At 44.4% G+C, this 21,178-nt stretch overlaps 2 protein-coding genes across 3 annotated transcripts in view; both read right to left on the minus strand.

Annotated features, from left to right (window-relative positions):
- celsr2 (cadherin, EGF LAG seven-pass G-type receptor 2) overlaps positions 1 to 4,587 on the minus strand; it is an 83,338-nt gene extending 78,751 nt beyond the window's left edge. For both annotated transcript variants that reach the window (XM_064966320.1, XM_064966319.1), the window contains exon 1: positions 746 to 4,587. In XM_064966320.1, coding sequence (XP_064822392.1) covers positions 746 to 4,304 — 3,559 coding nt within the window. In that variant the 5' untranslated portion in view covers positions 4,305 to 4,587. The remainder of the gene's footprint in view (positions 1 to 745) is intronic.
- Positions 4,588 to 5,459: 872 nt separating this feature from the next.
- Positions 5,460 to 20,215, minus strand: capzb (capping actin protein of muscle Z-line subunit beta). The gene is made up of 8 exons (XM_064966322.1): positions 20,007 to 20,215; positions 13,505 to 13,594; positions 11,984 to 12,105; positions 11,667 to 11,780; positions 11,064 to 11,322; positions 9,696 to 9,761; positions 9,382 to 9,458; positions 5,460 to 6,548 (listed from the first exon to the last, which is right to left on the minus strand). The coding sequence occupies exons 1-8, from the start codon at positions 20,007 to 20,009 to the stop codon at positions 6,461 to 6,463; spliced, it is 819 nt and encodes a 272-aa protein (XP_064822394.1). The 5' UTR covers positions 20,010 to 20,215; the 3' UTR covers positions 5,460 to 6,460.
- Between the last annotated feature and the right edge of the window lie 963 nt (positions 20,216 to 21,178).

Genomic DNA, 21,178 nt, shown 5'->3' on the forward strand with positions numbered 1-21,178 from the left:
TGGCATGTGATACAAAATATATGGGAAAAATGTTGTTTTATCCTAGTTTGACATCAAATGTCATATTAGCGTGTCATCATAGCGTGAGAACACAGACTATAAAACAGTCCATAATTGAATTAAATATTGTGTGCTCGCTGAAAATGAAGGTTTTATGTTGGCCAATTATAGAAAATGATACAGATCTACTGGAGTGCATTTCCCACAGGAGCAGGCCATCCAGCTGCAGACAAGCACAGATGACTTTAAATAGCAGTTTAGGACAACACATTGATCTCCATCAGGCCTGGGTACGGCTGCCTGCTCTTTAACAAGATGACAAACACTATAACATAAAAACAAACCCCAAGAAGATGAACTAAAATGCACTAGTAAACCAAACAAATCTCCTGACCTGTGATATTGCATCTCCCTGCCCGGATGCAAAAAAGCACAATCTAGTCTAGAAATGACTTCTCCCTAAAAATTAAACGTAAGTCTTGAGGAGACACACTAAGATTACCCCCTGAATGTTAAATTTAACTCATGATTAATATTGAATTAATGAAGTTTTAATATTGAAACACTAAAGCAGAGGAGGTCATACATAAAACAACTGGCTATGGCAGTCAAAGTGTGTCATAAAAAGTACATATCGTAAATTGTAATGTTGAAAATGTTCAAGTGAAAGACATAAGTTGGAACAACAAGCATACCAGAAAAGGGCCTAGGTATTAAAAACAACTGAGGACAGGGTTAGTCTTACCTGAGACAGATATCCTCATGGAGGCCTCCAGGGGTCTGTTGTTGTCCAGGGCCTGGCTCAGCCGGATCTCCCCCGTGCTCTGGTTCAGGATGACCAGGTTCAGCTCATTACCAGCCTCAAAGCTGTACTGGAGCTGGTCTGAGGCGTCTGGGTCATGGGCAGGGATCCGCCCGATCACCCCTGTGGGGAAGCTACTGGACTTGTCAGTGACATAGTTATTGAAGATGATCTGGAAGTTTTTAAGCACTGGTACATTGTCATTCTTGTCAACCAGCTTGATGTGCACAATGGCACGGCTGACAAGTGGGGCAGATGTGGCCTGGACCACGATGACATACTCTGACCGTGTTTCGTAGTCGAGATCTGTCAGAGCAGTCAGTTCTCCTGAGAAGATGTCCAGCTGGAACACCTCTGGGATGTTTCCCTCCACTATCTGGTACATGATCTGGGCGTTGCTCCCCTCGTCTGGGTCCGAGGCAGATACGTGGGCCACTACCAGGCCTATTGGGCTGTTCTCCTCCACAAATATGTCAAACTCATCCTTCTCAAACACAGGAGGGTTGTCATTGACGTCTAGAATGGTCACCTGGATGTCCACGGACGTCTTGAGAGCAGGAACACCTTTATCCACAGCAAAGGCCTGCAGGTTGTAGAATGGCATGTTCTCTCGGTCCAGGCGACGCAGCGTTCGCACAATACCAGAGGTGGACTCAATTATGAAGTCTCCATCGCCGTCCTCTCCCCCCTGGAAAGTGTAGAAGACACGTCCATTGAGGCCAGAGTCTCGGTCAGTGGCAGACACCTGGACGACGCTGGTAAACACTGGCACGTCCTCCATCACAGAGCCTAGGTAGTGGTCTCGGAGGAACCGAGGAGAGTTGTCATTCACATCATTCACCAGGATCTCCAGGTAGGTGGTGTCAGACTTCTGTGGGATGCCGTTGTCCCGGGCCGTGATGGCTAACGTGTAGGACACCTGATCTTCATAGTCCAGCTCCATCTGGGTGGTGACAGCGCCTGTGTCGGAGTCGATGTCGAACTGGGGGATGCTGTCATCCATGAAGTAGGTTATACGTGCATTCTCCCCAGTGTCCTCATCTGTAGCACTGATCACCACAACGGTGGTGCCAACAGGTCTGTCCTCATTGATGTTGACGGTGTAATGGGAGCTCTGAAACACGGGCCTGTGCGTGTTGGCGTCGGTGACGTTGACGAACACCTTGGCGGTGTCGAAGAGTGTGCCGTCAGACGCAGTGACACTTAGAACGTATTGGCGCTCCAGCTTGTAGTCAAGGGGCAGGGCCAGGGTTATGAGGCCCCCTCCACTCTGGCTGGTGATGGAGAACCTGTTCCTGGTGTTCCCACTGGAGATCTGATACGTCACCACACTGTTGATATCCTGGTCCACTGCAGACACCGTCACCACGCTTGTCCCCACGATGGCGTCCTCATTGAGGCGCATGTAATATGACCTCTGTGTGAACTCTGGGTTGTTGTCGTTGACGTCAAGGATGGTCATGCTAACGCTAGCTGAGGAAGACATCACCGGGTGGCCATGATCACGGGCCTCCACCCCAAAGTTGTAGAAGTCCATGCTTTCCCTGTCCAGATCAGCGGCTACGACTATCCAACCAGTGCTGTTGTTGACGGAGAATGGGAAGTTGGGCATGGTTTCAATGAGGCGGTACTCCAGCCTAGAATTGTCGCCAGAGTCTGCATCAACAGCCTGGATGTGAATGATGGAGTAACCCACCGGCACATTCTCTAGCACAGTGGCCTGGAAGGGGGTGCTGACGAAAATGGGGGTGTTATCATTGACATCCAGCACCTGCACCGTTACCAGGCCACTGATGTTGGAGAGCGGCGGGCGTCCCCCGTCCTGAGCGCGGATGCGAATGGTGTATTCCTTGTTAGCCTCGTAGTCCAACTGACTGACCAGGTCCATCTTGCCTGTCTGGGCGTCAATGTAGAACTGGCCCCTGGTGTTGCCACTCATGATGCTGAAGTGAACCATGGCATTACTCCCTCTGTCCTGGTCTGTGGCAATCACCTGCAGGATTTCTGTGTTGGGTGCCATATCCTCTGGAACCTGCACCACATATCGCTTTTCACTGAACTGGGGAGCATTATCATTGTCGTCCTCTACAATAATGTGAACAGTTGCGGTGGCACTGCGGGGGGCGGGATCACGACCCTGGTCGTTGGCCTCTACCAACAGCATGTAGGCCTCCACCATCTCTCTATCCACTGGGCCCTTCGTGCGGATCACTCCCGACCTGGAGTCAATCTCAAAAACATTGTTCGAACCGTTGCTGTTGAGGACGTGGTACAGGATGTTACCGTTGACCGGGGCGTCTCCGTCTGTGGCCCTGACGGTCAGCACCTCATAGCCAATCTCTAGGTTCTCCCTAACACTCTCCTTGTAGTCCTGTTGCTCAAAGACGGGATCATGGTCGTTACTGTCACTCACTGTGATGGTGAGGGTGGCCATGGCCGTACGGCGGGGAGTGCCATGGTCAACAGCAGTCACACGGAATACATGGGTGTCCTTCTGCTCTCTATCCAGCACCTCCACAGTGGAGACTGCACCATTGACTGGGTCCACAGCAAATAGGTTGTTGGAGCGGCTGTCAAACAGGGCCTCTATGAAGTACTCCAGCCTGCCTGCCTCCCCCTCATCAGCATCTACTGCCTTCAAAACAACTACAGGAGTTCCAGCTGGCTTATTTTCTGCCACAGCCACCTGGTACATAGGAGGCTGAAACTGGGGGCTACTGTTAACAGCCCTCTTGCTCCTGCTCACAATGCCTGATTCAGACTGGGCAGCCTGCTGTAGTAACTTCCCCAAGTGGCCCTGTTTGAAGGAGCCTTGACCCACCCGCCAGTGGACTGAGATGCTGTTCACTCTGGATTCCCTCTCATCTCCTGTGTATTGGTTACAATGTAAGTCTAGCTCAAGAAGTGTGTCGTGTTTCAAACACAGCGTCTTGGACACAAACAACTGCCCCTCAGAAAAATATAACTCCGAACTCCGAATCACCTTGCAGTGCATACTGCTGTGGGTTGGAGAGCCGGGTAGTAGATCCCATACCCGGAGGAGCGCAGTACCAGACTCGTGGCATTCTAACTGATGATTATGGGCTTTAAACAAACTGATTATCTCCAAGTCCCATTGTGATTTCCTTTTGTGTTTACTTGAACAGTTCCTGCCGTGAACATACACATCATACTGGCTTGTGAGGAGGTGCCTCAACCCTGGGACATTGTTCATGCAGTCCACAACAGTGTACACGGTGAAAGGGTTGGAGCTGAGCGAGGCACAATTTAAACTACCTGAAAGGAACACAACGCGCGCGGACGCATCAGTTTCAATAAAGGTCTTTGAGAATTTAGGAGCGATTACCTGATCCAAAGTACATGCTCCGCTCTGTTCAACACTTGCAATCACCGTCCGCCGCTCCGCATCCTGACTGATGTGTACATTGTAGCAATTCGACAGTGAAATGAGTTCAAACCAGCCGAAAATAATAAACAACAAATCCCACTTAATGACGGGCATTGCTCCACGATGATGTTCAACCAGGTTTGAACGTAGGCTAATTACTGCCGCTTTCCTTAAACTTTCAGTCGAGTCGTTCCCTTTTGTTGCCGCGTATCCATGCTTTCACTACTATACAGTAGCTAATCCAATTGAATTGAGAGAAACCGCAGTCACCTTGCTTGCCAAAGCTTCTCACCATGCAAACAAGCCGACACCACCACTCCATCCGCGTGAATGATTAAAATGGCTCCAACTACCCCTGCGCCTTGAGGCTTCTCATTACCATAAACCTGTTCCAGTGTGTTAGAAAGAGAGATAGAAAGAGATGGAGTGGAGGGGGACGTTCTCACAGGAGCCACACTGAGCTGTAAAGAAAGAGATGACTGGCCTCCTAGTCCCCTTTGAGTGTTTTTGCAGTACATGGATTGCTAAGATTTCCTATAATGCAAAAATGTTTTCCTTATGCCTTCACAAACGCTCTCACTATTTAAACACAGAAATAAGCCTAAACTTGTGAGGGTCTTTCAGTTCTCATCCCCGGGGCACAGAAAGAGAGTGAGCAACATTTACTATATTTTCCTACCACCTGCTGGTACATCTGCATTACTGCAGACAGCAATCAGATTGCAACGAAACATCTACCAGCCAGCTATTTCGGTAGCAATTGAGACTGGGAATGAGGTTAGACTGCAACTCAGCTTTCAAGAGAAGTCCACAGATGTCTTTTACAGTGATCCTGCCAGTCATTCAGTCTTGATACAATAATCTTAATTCAGCCACCTATCACTGTGAAATGATGTTCAGTTTACAATGTGCACTTAAATCCACATATGGTCAAAGGTACCTGAGGAGACTGCACAAGTGCACATTTAGAAGGCACACAAAGGTCTAGTTCCAGAGGAGATGAGAAATGTATTCCTACATTTATTGATGCGAGTGAAAATCACCCATGCAGTGTGTGGAGCTGGACTCCTGTGCCCAATGAGTCCTGGTGTCACTAATAAGAAGCTGACCAGTACTGTAAAAGCACAGTAACCTCAGTGTCCACATCGGTTCTCTATAAAACAGGTTTATTAAAATGATCATCTTTAGATGACCTAAAACCACTCTGAAGTAAAACATTTCATCCATGTGAGTGATGGACATGCAGAACAGCAAAAATTACAATAAAGATAGCTTTTTACTGTTTTTATTGTTGTTGGAGGCTCTAATACAATATGAATCATAAGCTTTACAAAATTAAAACAAAATACAACAAAAGATTCCCCCCCAAAACAGAAACTGTCAAAAGCTTCTGTCAAGATGCAAAAAGACAAACTGTGAACCCCAACATAGACAAGGGTGAAAGAGAGAAAGAGAGAGGGAGGGACAGAGGGATGCAAATCGTCATGTTATACACAGTGTAGGGGGGGGGGGGGGGGTAATGACATGGGTATACACAGTGAATTTAACAGTCCATCCCCATGTTTTAGCAGTCTACATCTCCATCTAGCCATCCCAAGACCCCATGCTCCCACAGACTCAACGCATGAGGATAGAGTGGGACAAAGAGCAAACCGTTGACCAATCCTGACAATACATAATATCGTGAGATGCCCTCTCCCATTCCGTTCCCTCCAATACGTCGCTCAGGAAATTGACAGCTATATGTCCATACAGATATATAAGGTGGTGGCATAGACACTTTGATATAATGGGTGCAAGTAAGAAAATGTTGGTAAAAATGTAATGTTTAAATGCCCAGCCTGCTCCATCTACAGAACAGTCCGTCAGCCCCGTCCCTTAACCAGAGGATAGGAGAGCCGATGTCACTCATTCAAAACTGACTCAGCTGTGAGAGCGCTATAGGGATAAAAACATTGCCGTCACACTGTAAGATTATCATTAACCGTCATAATACTATCATAATATTCATAACAAGTCAGAGAGAGCGAGAAGGTGAATGGCTCCATAGAGAATGAGATGCCTCAAAACAATGCGTGCAAATAAAAAAAATGGGGAAAAAGCTAAGCATTTTTCTCCTTTTTTTGTTTTTCCATGAATGAACAAGGACGCAGCACTGAAACAGGCATACAGGGATGGAAGGAGAGATACAAACAGAAACAGAAACAAATATGGCGGGAGAGGTGGAGAGGAACAGACAGAGAAAGACAGAAAAAATAACAATAGCATCTCTAGCTTTGCTGTTTGCGTTTAAGTGCCAACATCAGGTCGTTCTTCAGAGCCTCCTGCTTCGATTTGTCAGCCAGGGTCTGAACACTCCTATCAGGGGAGAGAGGGTGGAGTGAGTGGGGCAGATTAAATATACAATAGATTACAAAATCAACCCAACACCTACCCCCTAAGCACTTCTGTAGAATGTTTATTTTTCATCTAAGCAATATGATAAAAGTTTCACTCAGTCTTACAGATGCTAAGGTGAGGCAAGTACCATAAAACTATCCAATAGTTTCAGATATACAGGAGTGTCAAGGGGAATAGGGGTCAATTTGAAACTCAGGAATAGATGTAGTAGCAGTGAGTTTGTCAGAAAGCAAATAAGGTACCTAGGTACATGCAGGTTTCATGAAGTTGAATTTAAGATTATCATTGGTATTTTTACCACCTTTTTTCAATCTTGTCTCATCGCTGCAACTCCCCAAAAGGCTCGGGAAGCGAAGGTCGAGTCATGCATCCACCGACACATGACCCACCAAACCGCGCTTCTTAACACCCACCCGCACCAGTGTCGGAGGAAGTGCATTTCACCTGACGGCCGAGGTCAGCCAGCAGACCTTTTTAAAGCCACTTGGAAAGCAATTTAATACCAATTTAAGGTCTGCGTGCACCACAAACCTGCTAATGTTCCTCTCCAGAAATGAGCCCATTTTGGCAAAAAGGAATATTTTTGCCAAAGGCAATAGCCTACATGGATCATATTATCAGGCAGGTGTGCTTTTTGAGCAATGAGCATTCTCCTCCAGCCTAAGGGATGTAGTACCATAGTGGCTATGCTACCGATGGCTGAAACATGGTGTTGCACATCTGCATTTGTTTAGGCTACCCCAGTGGGCTTATCGTTAGATAGTTTGATCTAAGTGTTCAGAATTCTGGCTTCAATACCAGCTTAGTACAATGATACTCAATACCACTTTGAAAAAGTGCCTTAAAGTCAAATATACAGCACTGTTATTGTATAAAACAGAGTCAACACTCCATTGCGCTAGGTCACCAGGTGTACAGGCTTAGTGTTGTTTATCAAATTGTATAGGCTACCTTGTGCTCTCTTCTCTCTCACTGGCACATGACGCACACACAGAGGAGCACGTGATTAGATCTCTAACATCTTGAATGTACACCTGGAGTATTATTTTATGTTCCATTTCTTTCTTCGTAGTGGCAACAATTAAGCAGTGACACAATATAAAACTGAAACACTGTAGTCATGTCCACCGCAGTTTGGAAGAACTTTGAAAACTGAATTTAATATATTTTAAGACTTAAGGCCTTTAAATCAAGACAAAGACTTCAAGGACCCATGGACACCCTGAAGAAAGCCTGATAAACACAGATGGAAAAACAGCAAATTAATTTTGAAACACAATAAGCGGTGAGGATTTCACACTGTCTTTCACTGTTAAGAGGAGGTGCAATCAATGTTAAATGTTTAGACAGGTCAGTTAATCTAGGGCTCTTCCTCATGCAACTCCATGTTGGAACAGCTGCAACAAACACTCCTTGAGAAAACGTCAGGGGGTTGCAACTGTCTGAGAAACCACTCATTCACCACAAACAAAACCACACACCATGCCACTACATTACTTGCCCAATCTCTCTTTTTCTCTCACGCGCAGGCACACACACTCCAATGCCACAGACACACACAGCGTGTTGTCCCATGCCAGACGATACCTCTGGCCCTAGTCAATGAAGATCTGGCGCTGGGTGAGGACCTGAGACAGCTCCTTCTGGAGCTGCCGGTACTTTTGGTTATCAGGCAAAGAGTCAATAGATCTAAAGCACAGTGGAGAGGGGGCAGGAGGTAAAGGAGGAGAGGGACAGGCAGACAAATGAAGGACAAGTGAATATAGAGTAGAGATGGAAGGACAGCAGGAGGAGGTGGAGGAGGAGAGGCGATATAGTGGGATGAAAGAGTGAACAGGAAGAAAATGGGATTGAATAGGGGAAATGGAAATAAATAAACAGGGTTGGAATTATAGAACTGAAAAACATGGAAAGCAGATAACACAATATGGAAGAAAAAAAGAGGGAAATCCAGTTACCAGATACAGCCATGGGTAAAAAGGAGTACGGAGGAACTCCCAAGTGGCGCAGCGGTCTAAGGCACAGCCGGCCATGACCGGGAGACCCATAAGGCGGCACACAATTGGTTCAGCATCGTCTGGGTTAGGGGAGGGTTTGACCGGACAGTATTTACTTGTCACATTGCGCTCTAGCTACTCCTCATGGCTGGCCAGGCGCCTGAAAGCTGACCTCAGTCACCAGCTGGACGGTGTGTCCCCCGACACATTGGCGCGGCTGGCTCCTGGGTTAAGCGAGCAGTGTGTCGAGAAGCAGTGCGGCTTGACAGGGTCGTGTTTCGGAGGACGCATGGCTCTCGACATTCGCCTCTCTGGAGTCCATAGGGGAGTTGCAGCAATGGGACAAGACTAACTACCAATTGGATATCACGAAATTGTGGAGAAAATGGGGTAAAAGTACATTAAAAAAAAAAGAGTTTGGGTGAAAGAGGCCAAACAAAAAATGCAGTAGATGAGTATCAAAACCAGGGATGGGCAACTGATGCGGCCCGCAGCACCTCTTTTGAAGGCAATCAGATCAAATGTTTTATTATCGCTGTCAAGTGGGGGCCAACTCCTCGATGAGTTCAGATTGTGGTTCGCACCCCCATTGAAGTTGCCCAAACCTGATCAAAACTGGTGTATCATGGGTAAATTATGAGACTGACTGATCTACAAATAATATTGATTAGCTATTAAGGATACAAGGTGATTTGTAGATCAGTCAATCTCAACTCGTCTTTAAAAAGGTAGCTGCAATGTCGAATGCGCACACTGACTTTCTACCAATGTGACGTGTGTGTGCCCCTGCATACCTCAAGCCATTGACGATGTCCTTGGTCTTCCCAAAGTAGATCTCATTGAGAGTGGAGCGAATCTTATTCTCCATATCCTGAGGTTACAAAGTCATTCACATACAAACAATCTTGTGATATCAATATACTGCAGTCATTTTACTGTAACTAAACACAGTATTACTGTATACATTTAAGTATTACTTGGTTCACATGGGTTTAATCTATAATTATTTCAACTAAGGAATCCATGTGAATCACCATGTGCGTAACTCTATATGTCAGTGAGTGAGAGTGTATAAGGGCATGCATGCATAAGGTGTAGTTCTGCCCACCTCCACCAGGCGGCCAATGTTGGCAATGTGTGGGGAGGACTCTCCAACTGTCTCGTCTTTCTCCATCTGGAAGTAAAAGATAGGGATGAGGGTATTGTAAAGTCCAGTACAGTAGTAGTGGAGATAAGGATGTTGCAACAAGTAAACCAAGAGACATAGATCACGAAAGCATGCGGACAACCCCCCCCACCACATATTTGTATGTAGACTGAAAAAAAACAAAAAAACATGCGACAACTTCAAATATTTTACTTAGTTATAGTTCATAAGGAAATCAGTCAAATGAAATAAAATTCAATAGGCCCTAATCTACAGATTTCACATGACTGGGAATTACAGACCTGCACCTGTTGGTCACAGATAGCTAAATTATTATTTTTTCAAAAAGTAGGGCCGTGGGTCAAAAACCAGTCAGTATCTGGTGTGACCACCATTTGCCTAATGCAGCGCAAAATATCCTTCGCAGATTTGACCAGGCTGTTGATTTAGGCCTGTGGAATGTTGTTCCACTCCCCTTCAATGACTGTGCGAAGTTTCTGGATATTGGTGGGAACTGGAACACACTGTCGTACACTTTGATCCAAAGCATCCCAAACCTGTTCAATGGGTTACATGTCTGGTGAGTATGCAGGCCATGGAAGAAGAAACACTTTCAGCTTCCAGGAATTGTGGGGCCTTACATTATGCTGAAACATGAGGTGTTGGCGGCATATGAATGGAACGACAATGAGCCTCAGAATCTTGCGACGGTATCTGTATGCTCAAATTGCCATTGAAAAAATGCAATTGTGTTCGTTGTCCGTAGCTTATGCCTGCCCATACCATAAACCCACCACCATGGAGCACTCTATTCACAATGTTTACATCAGCAAACCACTCTCCCACACAAAACCATATGTCCTCTGCCCGGTACAGTTGACACTGGGATTCATCCGTGAAGAGCACACTTCTCTAGAATGCCAGTGGCTATCGAAGGTAAGCATCTGCACACTGAAGTCAGTTACGAAACCAAACTGCAGTCAGGTCAAGACCCTGGTGAGGACGACGAGCATGCAGATGAGCTTCCCTGAGATGTTTTCTGACAGTTTGTGCAGAAATTTCTCAGGTGTGCAAATCCAGTTTCCTCAGCTGTCCTGGTGGCCGTGAAGAAGCCGGATGTGGAGGTCCTGAGCTGCCGTGGTTACACGTGGTCTGCGGTTGTGAGGCCAGGTGGACTTGACAAAGGAGAAATGCTCACTAATGCACAATATTTGAGAGAAATAATATTTTTGTGCATACGGAACATTGCTGGGATCTTTGCTTTCAACCCATGAAACATGGGACCAACACTTTACATGTTGTGTTTATATTTTTGTTCAGTGTATGTACCTGTCTTGTCAGACTGCCACCCAGGTTCATGGTTCCGGACCCGGTCTTGGTCGTCTGAAGCCACAGCATGACAGTGGAGGTGAGTTTGTAGTGAGCGGTCCGTCCGCTGGACTTCTCCTGCACCTCCACCACATGGATGGAGTCCCAGCAGCCTTTGATCTTCTTGGAGCCGTCTCCGGCCTTCTTGATGAGGATGACCCCGGCGAAGCCATGATCCAAGTCCCACAGGTATACAGAGGAAACACCGCCCTCAAAATACCTAACAAACACAGAGGGCATGGATAATAAGACTGTCATTGGTGGTTTTATCAGGTTCTCTCTTTGCGTCATAGACGTGGTATATCATCTGCCATACAAAAGGTTGGAATGCTGTTTTGGCCAATCAACATTGAGGATCCCAACTTCCCGTTTTATAATGTGCTAATGATATTACTATGGTAGAATGATAAGCAAACGTCTCTGTACTGGTTTGCTGGTAACAGTAGTGGCCTACTGGTATTAACAGGTCTCTGTACTGGTTTGCTGGTAACACTAGTGGCCTACTGGTATTAACGGGTCTCTGTACTGGTGTGCTGGATACAGTAGTGGACTACTGTTACTCACAGGTCTCTGTACTGGTCGAAAGCGTTGTTGGCCTCAACCTCTAGTTTGCGCAGGCGGGCAGATGGCATGGCACCATCGTCGATGGGAGGCTCATACTTATTACTCCATGGGGATCTGAGAAACAAGAACACAAGGATGAGCAAGAGTAAATCCAAATCAAGGGATGTCGCTCTGTATCATTTGTGTGCGTGGTCATATTTCCATGTTTGACAAACAAATCATTCTAAGTCATTGTTATATACCAGGCACGGTTCCTGATGACATGTGGGAAAGAAAGGACGGCAGTAAAAGAGGAGCTGCAGGCTGTCAGGTCTTACCTGTAGGAGTCGCCATCTCTGTTGTAGTCACAGAGCAGGTAGTCTTTGCCCACCACTTTGTCCCGGGCGATCTTCAGAGGCTGGTCCACAGAGGAGAGCAGGTCCTCACATAGACTGGGCACCTGGACACACACACACACACAGAGAGAGCGAGAGAGAGAGAGATTTCACGACAACACACTTTCGATAGTATTCTACATGCTCACACAAACACACTTTCAACAACAAACTTACCCGCAAAGCTTCTCGCAAACTTACATGCAAACATTCAAATGATCTCCAAAACGTTTACTAAAATAAGTCTCTCACTTTCAACTATATTTCCAAAAAGTAATTTAAGCATACTGTACAATTTCATACACAAAACAGTTTATTTAAAACAGGTACCATAGTAACTTACGAACAACCGATTTCATATACAGCTAATATGATTTGAAACCTATCAATTTGTACTTGTGCATCAACCCACTAAAAGCCCAATTAAGATAAATAGAGCAATGACTCACATAGTTCGAGTCTTGAATTTAGTCTGACTACAAGGGTGTGTGTCTAGGGTGGTGGTGCTGGGGGTAGCAGGAAGCAAATTTACTAAAAGAACGTTGTCTTTGGCAATTCAATCCACCTTTAACAGTTGCCAACTATGCTGGGCTAGACAGTAGGGGTAGAGAGAGGGCATAATGTGCGTGAGAAACAGATGAGGCGGGGAGACAAGAGAATGCCGGCATATGATATCCTTGAATCAATATGAGGGGGAAATAAGGTTAAGCTGTTTTTTTCCTCATTCCGCCTCCTTGCTAAGTGGGAAATGACAGAGGGAGGGAGAGGAGGGAAAGAATTTGAAGGGATATCAATGGATCTCAGGGGATAAAGGGGTACAAATAACTTCTCAGAGTGACATGGACCCACCCCTCCCTCCTACCCACTCCTTAATCAGAACACACAGACACAATGCCTTCTCTGTTCCCTGGACACAGCCCCACACACCTGGCAACCACCAGACACACAGAGGGGGAACAGGGACAGACAGAAGGGGGAGACGGGGGTCGACAGTAGAATCACAGAGGAAATAGAGTGGGTTGGGGGGACAGAAGAGTAGAGAGGGGGAAATGGTAGTGCTAGAGGAGGACATGGGAAGTGAGCTCATTGGATTCCCAACCATCAGGAGTGAGTGTAAGGAGAGGGTGGGGGCTAAATGGGCCCATGTAGAGTGATTGACAGTTTTTCTAATGACCGTTAACAACTAGCTACATAGGAGCGGGCTGAGGCGGTCAAGGAGAGTGCTGGTGCCCAGGGGAGAGAGGTGTCAAAGGGGAGAAGGAAGGAAGAGGAACAGACTGGGGTCTGAAGGGAAGAATGGATATGACCATAAAAAAAAGTGGAGAACGATCACTGGAGAAAGTGTGGTTTGATTTATGTCCAATTCAGGTTAATCTCTCAGGTCTGGTTGCACTATGGGAGATTTCAAGCACAGCCCGGGCTGTGTATAGGACTGTGATTGGTTGTCGTCTACCGGCAACTCACCAAGTCGATGAGGTCACTGAGGTTCTTCTCGATCTGCTGGGGAGGCAGACGCCTCATCAGGTCCAGAGCACAATCCAGCTGCTGGTCATTCTGAAATACACAATGAGTCAGCTTTTGATACACATTCCTACACACAAAATGCATAGGCCTAGTTCTGCAAAAGAAAGTCTAAAAGCAAGTTGTACTTTACATTTTTTGTCCATTTCACAAGAGAAAATGTGTGTTTCACTGTTCATTTTACATTGATTGGAAGCAAATTTGAACCATGCCAAGTTCACCCCTGCACAAAAATTCTCAACAGTTTAGGCAGGTCTTGGAACTTAACAGGCTAGCTGTTTTAACAGTACAGTTTCATTCCTCTTCTGAGATTAAATTGACTTTTAAAAATGCTAAAATGCATCACTATCACTGTCTGAATTGAATCAACTAAAATAGATTGAATTGAACACAGAGCAAAAAGGGGCAAGGGGCAACCATTGATGGATGCATGTTACCTTCTTACGGTGATAGGACAGGGGCGAGCCAAGCCAAGCCAGGCAGTGACTAGGCTATGTAGAGAACATTCAAACCCGGGCAAACATAGCCATACACTCACTTAGGCGGTAAACCGTATGTATTAAGGAGAATTTGGAAATCTTTTTTCTAAACATTTTAATATTTGTAACTACTTTTTAAGTAAATACCTGCAGTCAACTTGTGCAATATGTTAGAATATAAAGCAGATTGTGTTCTTCATTTCACCCGCCCCATTGTGAAGCTTACCGTACTTCCACAGAACAGTTTAGCCAGTCACATGCTTGTAAATAGCACAACTGGAGAAAGCAGGAGCAGGTGATTCCAGCTGTGTATTGACAAGGGTCTGGAAGCCACAAGTAGGCTAAATGAGCTTACAATTGAAAAGCCAGGTCTTTTTTGCAAAAACTATGCATATGGCCGGCACGGTCGCTTCAAAACAGCATCCAGGATGTCATCTAGTGTATATATAAATCATTGAGCTGGACTCATTGGTGGGTCACAACAAGTTCACGCCCCAGGACGGTATGACGATATGAAAATCCGGATACCGCTCAACTCTACACATCCTGAGATTACAAAAGTCATGGAGCTAGCTGCTTATGGTTTCAGTCACAAAACTTTATCAAAGCAAAACAAAGTGGCACGAGACAAAGTTCTGGATTTGCCCCCAAATAGCCGAGTTGTTCATGTGACAAGCCCATCTAGTAGCCAACACTAGGTCTGGGCCTAACTGCAGTTGGTCTGGACCAATGATGTATATAAACCCTGTCTGTTGATGCTATGTTTTGGCCATGGAGAGGCTTTGAAGCTACCGGTCGGCCATATTAGCACTCCTCAGAAAAGCAATCCTCCATAGGAATGATTGGAATTTACAGTATTTCATGTTTAGCTCACAAAATATAATAAAAGTATGCATGAAGGTGTTAAATATAGTAAACATGCCCCAAAACAAAATGTAGACATTAGTAAATGCATTTCTGTAACTTCCTATTTATTTTTTTAAATGACTATGGTGGGGGAGTGGCAAGACGGCTTCAAAATAGCATCCAGTATGTAATCTAGTGTATATATAAATCATTGGCCTGTACTCATTGGTGGGTCACAACAAGTTCACGCCCCATGGCAGATTCCTTTAGGGAGCGTCTAAAACCACAACTGGGCCTTGGATAAAAACATTGGTTTTGTTTACTTGTAGAGGCAAAATAAAACACTAAAAACCTTTTGACTGGGTCAAAGATTTGTTTTTAAATTGATAGGCCTAACCATGGTAGTTGGAAGACAGATTGACTGGTTACCATATAAGGCAAGGCTTTTAATCATCCTGTTATTGATACAGGCCCGTCATTTTATGGTATCTGGAAAGGTCAACATTTTTTGAATGCTTGAGCGCTCATAAATGAAGACAAGTTTCCAGCAACTGAAAATGTTACTAACCCTTAACAAAAACATGAACAATTCACTCCACTGCCTTTTCTACTTTTTCTGCTAGAAAACTCTGCAAGTACAAACCTTTGCGAAGAAAGAAGAGAGTGCTCATTTTAAAAATGACTCATTCGTGGAGAATGATTAGCCATTAACTCAATAATCTGCTCCTACAAGCGAGGATTTTTCACTGTAATGTGAAATTGTCTAATTTGTCTCAGTTGATTGTCGATAACTAAATGGCTGGTTTAGTGATTCTGTCCTAGTCTTTTCGAACTGGCCAGAGATGTGCCCTGGGAGACCAATATTGACATAGATCAAGGAAGAACTGCCTTATGACTAACTAGATGTTGACCGATTAATCGGAATGGCCGATTAATTAAGGCCGATTTCAAGTTTTCATAACAACCGGAAATCTGTATTTTTGGACGCCGATTTGCCGTTTTTTTTAGACCTTTATTTAACTAGGCAAGTCAGTTAAGAACACATTTTTATTTTCAATAATGGACTAGGAACAGTGGGTTAACTGCCTCGTTCAGGGACAGAACGACAGATTTTTACCTTGTCGGCTCGGGGGATCCAATCTTGCAATGTTACAGTTAACTAGTCCAACTCAATAATGACGTGCCTCTCTCTCATTGCACTCCACAAAGAGACTGCCTGTTACGCAAATGCAGTAAGCCAAGGTAAGTTGCTAGCTAGCATTAAACTTATCTTATAAAAAACATTCATAATCACTAGTTAACTACACATGGTTGATGATATTACCAGATGTTATCTAGCGTGTCCTGCGTTGCATATAATCTGACTGAGCATACAAGTATCTGACTGAGCGGTGGTAGGCAGAAGCAGGTGCGTAAACATTAATTCAAACAGCACTTTCGTGCGTTTTGCCAGCAGCTCTTCATTGTGCGTCAAGCATTGTGCCGTTTATGACCTCAAGCCTATCAACTCCCGAGATGAGGCTGGTGTAACCGAAGTGAAATGGCTAGCTAGTTAGCGCACGCTAATAGCGTTTCAAACGTCACTCGCTCTGAGCCTTCTAGTAGTTGTTCCCCTTGCTCTGCATGGGTAACGCTGCTTCGATGGTGGCTGTTGTCGTTGTGTTGCTGGTTCGAGCCCAGGGAGGAGCGAGGAGAGGGACGCAAGCTATACTGTTACACTGGCAATACTAAAGTGCCTATAAGAACATCTAATAGTCAAAGGTTGATGAAATACAAATGGTAGAGAGAAATAGTCCTATAATTCCTATAATAACTACAACCTAAAACTTCTTACCTGGGAATATTGAAGACTCATGTTAAAAGGAACCACCAGCTTTCATATGTTCTCATGTTCTGAGCAAGGAACTGAAACATTAGCTTTCTTACATAGCACATATTGCACTTTTACTTTCTTCTCCAACATTTTGTTTTTGCATTATTTAAACCAAATTGAACATGTTTCATTATTTACTTGAAATTAATTTAATTGATGTATTATATTAAGTTAAAATAAGTGTTCATTCAGTATTGTTGTAATTGTCATTATTACAACAACAAAACAAAAATGGCCATTTAATCGGTATCGGCTTTTTTGGTCCTCCAATAAATCGGCCAACCTCTAGATCTAACAACTCAGGGCTCAGACTTGTCTTTTATAATACAGGCCTGTTCGACTTTGTCAGACAAGCCCATTATAAATGAATGTGATTGAACTGAACTTCAGAAAGGATGAATATGGATTGAGTCATGGCATCAGTCAGTCTCTCCACGAGCTCCCTGTCTGTTCACTTACTGAGGAGATCTAGCAGGGGCACAGAGGGGATTGTGGGTAATAGGGAGAAGCTGAGCTAGCAGACAAGGCCACATAGCAGAGCCTTCCCGGATGGTGTTCTTCTCTCACTGAACTATGCGGTGAGCAGCAGAACATTAGCGTGGAGGGCAGGCCAGCCACAACATGAAACCACTGAGAAATGTACAGGAGATTTGGCAAGGAGATAAGGAGCTGCAGGCCAGAGAGGGTCCATAAAAATGTTGCGCTTCACTAATACATTTGTGAAAACAAAGTTAATCTTTGTATTACGGAAATTAATCAAAGTGCTTTGACTGATGAAGAATTATTATTTTTAATTACATTATGTTCTGGGCCCCCAGGCATCATGAAGTGAGCTAAACTTTCTATATAATAGCACTGATTGACCGATGACAACTTCTGCTTTAAATTGAAACTTTTCAGGAGCCCAAGGCAGTGTAATCTGAGAATTTTGTGTAAGTGAAGCTCGCTGCTGTGCAACAAGAGTAGCATTTCAGATACTTTTTTTGTCTGTGAGGTGATCTATTGCCTGACGACTCATACTGAATTTAATTCCACTGCTCTATCACTAGTTACTAGGGAACTCACAATACTTTGGTGCCAATACAATATGTATTGCAATTCTCATGATTCAATATGCATGCTACTCAATATTGTGATTTCGATATTCCAAACATATTGCTCACTATATGTCTGCAGCAGAGGGACAAGAGAGAGCCATGAGAAAACCAGTTTTGATCTGTCATGGAAATGAAACTGCAGTAAACAAATTGGCTCCCTATTTAAAAAATAATATGGAGAACAAGCTATGAGGGAAAAATACTGTTTTGGTGCAGGTACAGCCAACTAGCGCAAAAATAATATCCCGATATGTAACTGTATCAACCCCCCCATCACGACTAGTTACATACATTCAGTCCGAGCCTGATGTCAAAGTGAGGGGCGTTGTACAAAACACCCACCAGAATGGTTTGAATGTGTTCACATTTGATAAGCTGTCAGGAAGGAGAGAAAATCCTGACTCATTGTGGAGACAATATGTTAGTGGGCATGGCATTTGGTCGCAGCGTTGTGGATGGGTAACCAGGCAAGATGATCTCTGTGCTGTATCGAAGCTATACTGTAAAATACTTCCGTTTCAGTCGAAACAAATATGATCATCTACCTGGAAAGTCAAGTCCATGAATATTCCTTGATTCCCACCTAATAAAATACAACGGTCAATGACATGGGATTGTTGTGTATGTATGAACTCAACCGAGGAATGCAGGTATCTGAAGCAAGTCAAGTCACACTCATCAAATCTGCACTAATGCAGTTCCGACTATAGTCATATTATAATGAAAGTCAAGAAATGAAAAATACTATCTAGCGCAGGAAACACATTCTTGAAAGATGTAAAGATTAGGCAATATCTCAGTTTTGTCTGTAGAGACCACCAATCCAAAGTCTCCTACTGTCATTATCATAAACAAAAACACACCAACTGACAGATTCCAATATACAACACAGATAAATTTGATAAAATACCAACTCAATGTCTTTGAATCAATACCAAGTCATCAGATGAAACCAAGGTAGAGACTACAAGCCAGATAAGAGCAGCTGGATATAGGAGAATCACACACCCAAAAACCATTCTTTCCCTAAACAAACCTCAGTGTGCTTTCTCCCGAACACAGCCAAGGTATTCAGATCATGTACTGCATGACTTCTCTCACACTTTTGGTTTCTATCTAGGCTGTTCTGGGCAGATGAAATAGTCTTGTTCAGCCGACACCTGCGCTCCCTGACACTGTGTTTACCAACGGCCCGGTCTTGTGTAAACACTGGACCAATTGCCACAGGGTTCCAGAGGCGGCGGTGAGGCTGGACCAACAGGATGGATGAGGTGAAGTCAGGGGGTGGCTGGGGAGACAAGCCATCTGCTCTCCACTATAGGAATATTGTATCAGACATTCATTCCAAGTGTGAGACATTCATAAAAGGGGGAATATTGACTCCAGTGGAGTTGGAGGTGAAGAACAGTGTGAATATTTCTAGTTGACAGGGCAGCCACACATCACTTCAAATGTTTAAATCCATTAGGTATTTAAAAATATTTTGCTATATTGGAAAATAGATATACAAGTGACAACTGTGGTTGAATTTCCTTCTTCAGGTGCACCACAATAAACTTAAAATTCAAGGATGTTTGATGTGTGAATATTCTTTCCTATTAGTATTTACAGGTTAATTACATTATTGCGCAAAACGGTGGGGTGGATAAGTGGTGTAAAACGTGTTATACAAAGTTACACTGACAGTGGTGTCAACAAAAGTCACTTAACACGTAAATCACATTGTTGAGGCCAAGTAAAAGTTATGAATTGTGGTTTACGTGTCACCTCCAATCCATACGAGAGAATGGGCGGAGCAGTCCGGTTTTAGCGACAGGCAACCCGGCGCTTGTACTATTTTAACCATGGGGTGTGTGTCTGGAAGAGGAGGGGGTGGCGAGAGCGAGACCCTAGTCTCTAATCCCTGAACTAGTTTCTCAATCCAAAACATCCTGCAACTTCAACAAATTGGCTAGTTAACAATGAAATTCGGACTAGCAATCATAGGTCGTTTAGTTAACTGTGAGTAGCGTATGTCTATGCCATTTTCGAAACGCAACACAGCACTTCCTATAAAAGGACAGCTAGCTACTGTAGCTGGCTAATATCCCTTAGTAGCCCCACCAAAATCTACCCATCCCCATTCCTCCAGCTCGTCTCCGCGGCCTTACCATGTCTGCGGCGCTCGGTGACGATCTCGGAGGGCAAATATGTTTTCGCCGATGGCTTTACACGTTCGTTGTATTGTGCTTGTACGACTTGTTCGTCTATGCTATTGTTGTTTTTACCCCCACCAGATAGATGTTGTTTCGCCTCCCTCACTGAACCCAGCCTTGTCAGCGAATTCACTTCCTCAACCGGGGTACAGGAAGGAAGGGGGACGGAGAAAACAAGCGGCGATTGCATATCCGGGTCACGCTACTCGGTCTCTGAAGCAGCCAATCGGAGAGGAGTAAGTAAGGTATTGCCAAGTATGGAAAGAGGAGAGGAGTGGTGAGTGGTAAAAAGTAGCCCATATACAGAACGAACAGAGAGGGCGATAGAGGGAAGGTATGATAACGGGGCTGCTCCACTGAACACTTTTACTCATGCTTGTCACAATAATACTCTGATCTACAAGATTAATATTTTATTATTTGTAAGAAGGGTACAAGATCCTGATGTAGTCTGTATGTGACCACACCAGGACTAAGTGGTCTAACGAATAAACCTAGGTCTGACTCAACCTTGTAATACTGGTCAACCAATCCGGCAAAAGATCTGTGACACGTTACATAGCAGAAATATAACACAGCTAGGCTATTGCAATTGTTGGTATCAACATCATTTAAACTACCATGCATGTATGTGCCAATTGTGAATTATAACATGGGAAATGGGCTTAGCGTTTGTCTGAGATTGATGATAATAAATAGGTGATTTTACAGTAGTTCAGTCTTTTCGCTCAGACATTGAACCAATGTCAATTGTTGTAATGCCTCTGAACTCCTCATAGTTTGGTCATAATAAAACTTCCCTCAACAAAGTACTCTTAGATATACTGTAGTCTACCAGGCTCTCCAACCCTGTTCCTGGAGATTTAACATCCTGTAGGTTTTCGCGCCAACTCCAATATAGCGCACCTGATTCTAATAATTAGTTGGTTGATAAACTGAATCAGGTTTGTTAGAACTGAGGTTGGAGCAAAAACCAACAGGGGGATAGCTCTCCATGAACAGAGTTGGAGAGGCCTGCATAGTGCCTCTCTCTAACCCACTGGCACCTCTTCTGCCCATGATTGATAAGTTTTTTTTTTGCGGTAGGCCTACATATGGGACTGATATCTGCTGCAAATAGATGCTTT

This window comes from Oncorhynchus masou, chromosome 5, assembly GCF_036934945.1.
Source record: "Oncorhynchus masou masou isolate Uvic2021 chromosome 5, UVic_Omas_1.1, whole genome shotgun sequence".
Lineage (NCBI taxonomy): Eukaryota > Metazoa > Chordata > Actinopteri > Salmoniformes > Salmonidae > Oncorhynchus > Oncorhynchus masou.